Source organism: Microtus pennsylvanicus, chromosome 6, assembly GCF_037038515.1.
Source record: "Microtus pennsylvanicus isolate mMicPen1 chromosome 6, mMicPen1.hap1, whole genome shotgun sequence".
Lineage (NCBI taxonomy): Eukaryota > Metazoa > Chordata > Mammalia > Rodentia > Cricetidae > Microtus > Microtus pennsylvanicus.
The window spans coordinates 92,526,634-92,528,397 of NC_134584.1; the positions used below are offsets into that span (position 1 = coordinate 92,526,634).

The 1,764-nt window shown below is 50.5% G+C and overlaps 1 protein-coding gene across 1 annotated transcript; it reads right to left on the reverse strand.

Annotated features, from left to right (window-relative positions):
- Positions 1-433: 433 nt before the first annotated feature.
- On the reverse strand, positions 434-1,102 carry LOC142852256 (peptidyl-prolyl cis-trans isomerase A). The gene has a single exon (XM_075976846.1). It carries the CDS (start codon positions 1,063-1,065, stop codon positions 571-573), a length of 495 nt encoding a protein of 164 aa, XP_075832961.1. The 5' UTR covers positions 1,066-1,102; the 3' UTR covers positions 434-570.
- Positions 1,103-1,764: the final 662 nt, after the last annotated feature.

A 1,764-nucleotide genomic window follows, 5' to 3' on the forward strand; every position in this document is an offset into this window, starting at 1 on the left:
GCCTTAATGGACAAGGTTAGGAGGTCAGGACTTGTTCACAGAGCAAACACCGTGCAGTGGTGTCCCAGCTGGAGTTACTGTTGCTGCCATGAAGCACCATGACCAAAGCAAGTTGGGGAGGAAAGGGTTAATTGGGCTTAGACTTCCACATTGTAGTTCACTGCTGAGGGAAGTCAAGACAAGAACTCATGCAGGACTGGAACCTGGAGGCAGGAGCTGATGCAGAGGCCACGGAGGGGTGCTGTTTCCTGGATCTCATCAGGGCTTGCCCAGCCTGCTTTCTTGTAGAACCCAGGAGCACCAGGTGAGGGGCTGCCCGTGCCCATCAGTCGCTAATTAAGAAAAGGCTGCACAGTCGGATCTTTTTTTTTCTTACTTAGTTTTTATTCATAATCATAAACTTAACTCTGCAATCCAGCTAGACTTGAAGGGGAATGAGGAGAATATGGGACCCAAAGAACTTCAGTGAGAGCAGAGATTACAGGGTACTGCGAGCAGATGGGGCTGGGGTGCTCTCCTGAGCTACAGAAGGAATGGTCTGGTGGGTAAGAAGCCCGCAAGTCAAAAGAATTAGAGTTGTCCACAGTCGGAAATGGTGATCTTCTTGCTGGTCTTGCCATTCCTGGACCCAAAACGCTCCATGGCTTCCACAATGTTCATGCCTTCTTTCACCTTCCCAAAGACCACATGTTTGCCATCCAGCCACTCAGTCTTGGTGGTGCAGATAAAAAACTGGGAACCGTTTGTGTTTGGTCCAGCATTTGCCATGGACAAGATGCCAGGACCTGTATGCTTCAGGATGAAGTTCTCATCCTCAAATTTTTCTCCGTAGATGGATCTGCCGCCAGTGCCATTATGGCGTGTGAAGTCACCACCCTGGCACATGAATCCTGGAATAATCCTGTGAAAGGAAGAACCCTTATATCCAAATCCTTTCTCCCCAGTGCTCAGAGCACGAAAGTTTTCTGCTGTCTTTGGAACTTTGTCTGCAAACAGCTCGAAGGAGACGCGGCCCAAGGGCTCGCCATCGGCCGCGATGTCGAAGAACACGGTGGGGTTGACCATGGCTGCAGCAAGCGATGAGAGGGGACAGCGGCGTCTGCAAAGCCTGCACAGTCGGATCTTAAGGATGCATTTTCTTAATTGAGGCTCCCTCCTTTTAGATGACTCTAGCTTGGGTTAAATTGACCCAGAAGTAGCCAGCACAAGTAGATGGATACAGTTTCTGGAACCAGGCAGCCTGGTTCTGAGTGCCGCTCCCATCACCCACGAGCTGTGGGATATTCTGCAAATCAATTGCCTTCTCTGTATCTCAGCTCCCTTTTCAGAAGAGTAGTAATAGCCAACTCTGCCTAAGCGTTAAATACAGTGAGGCACATAAAATCCTTAGATCAGTGTCTTTGCTTAGAAAGAACCCTATGGATGTGAGCTTTCCTTGGGCGTGGCCCCAGCCAAGCTCTGGCCTCGGCATCTTACAGCCTAAACCACCACAAGGAACCGAAGGCCTTGTGGCCAACATGCAGATGCTGCGGCTGCCTGCAAAGAGATTCTAGCTCGGCTTAGCTGGTTTCCAGCCAGCCACACTTGACCCCCTCCATCTCGGACCGCAGCAAGTCCTGGGCAGCTGGCTCTCTCTCCTCCAGCCCTCTGCTCGCCTCTCCCCTTCACACCTTCTCCCCAGTCAATGCCATTAATCAAAATCCTATAGCAGAAAACGCATGCATAAGTCCGACACATTTATTGCTATGGTAACAATTCAGGCAC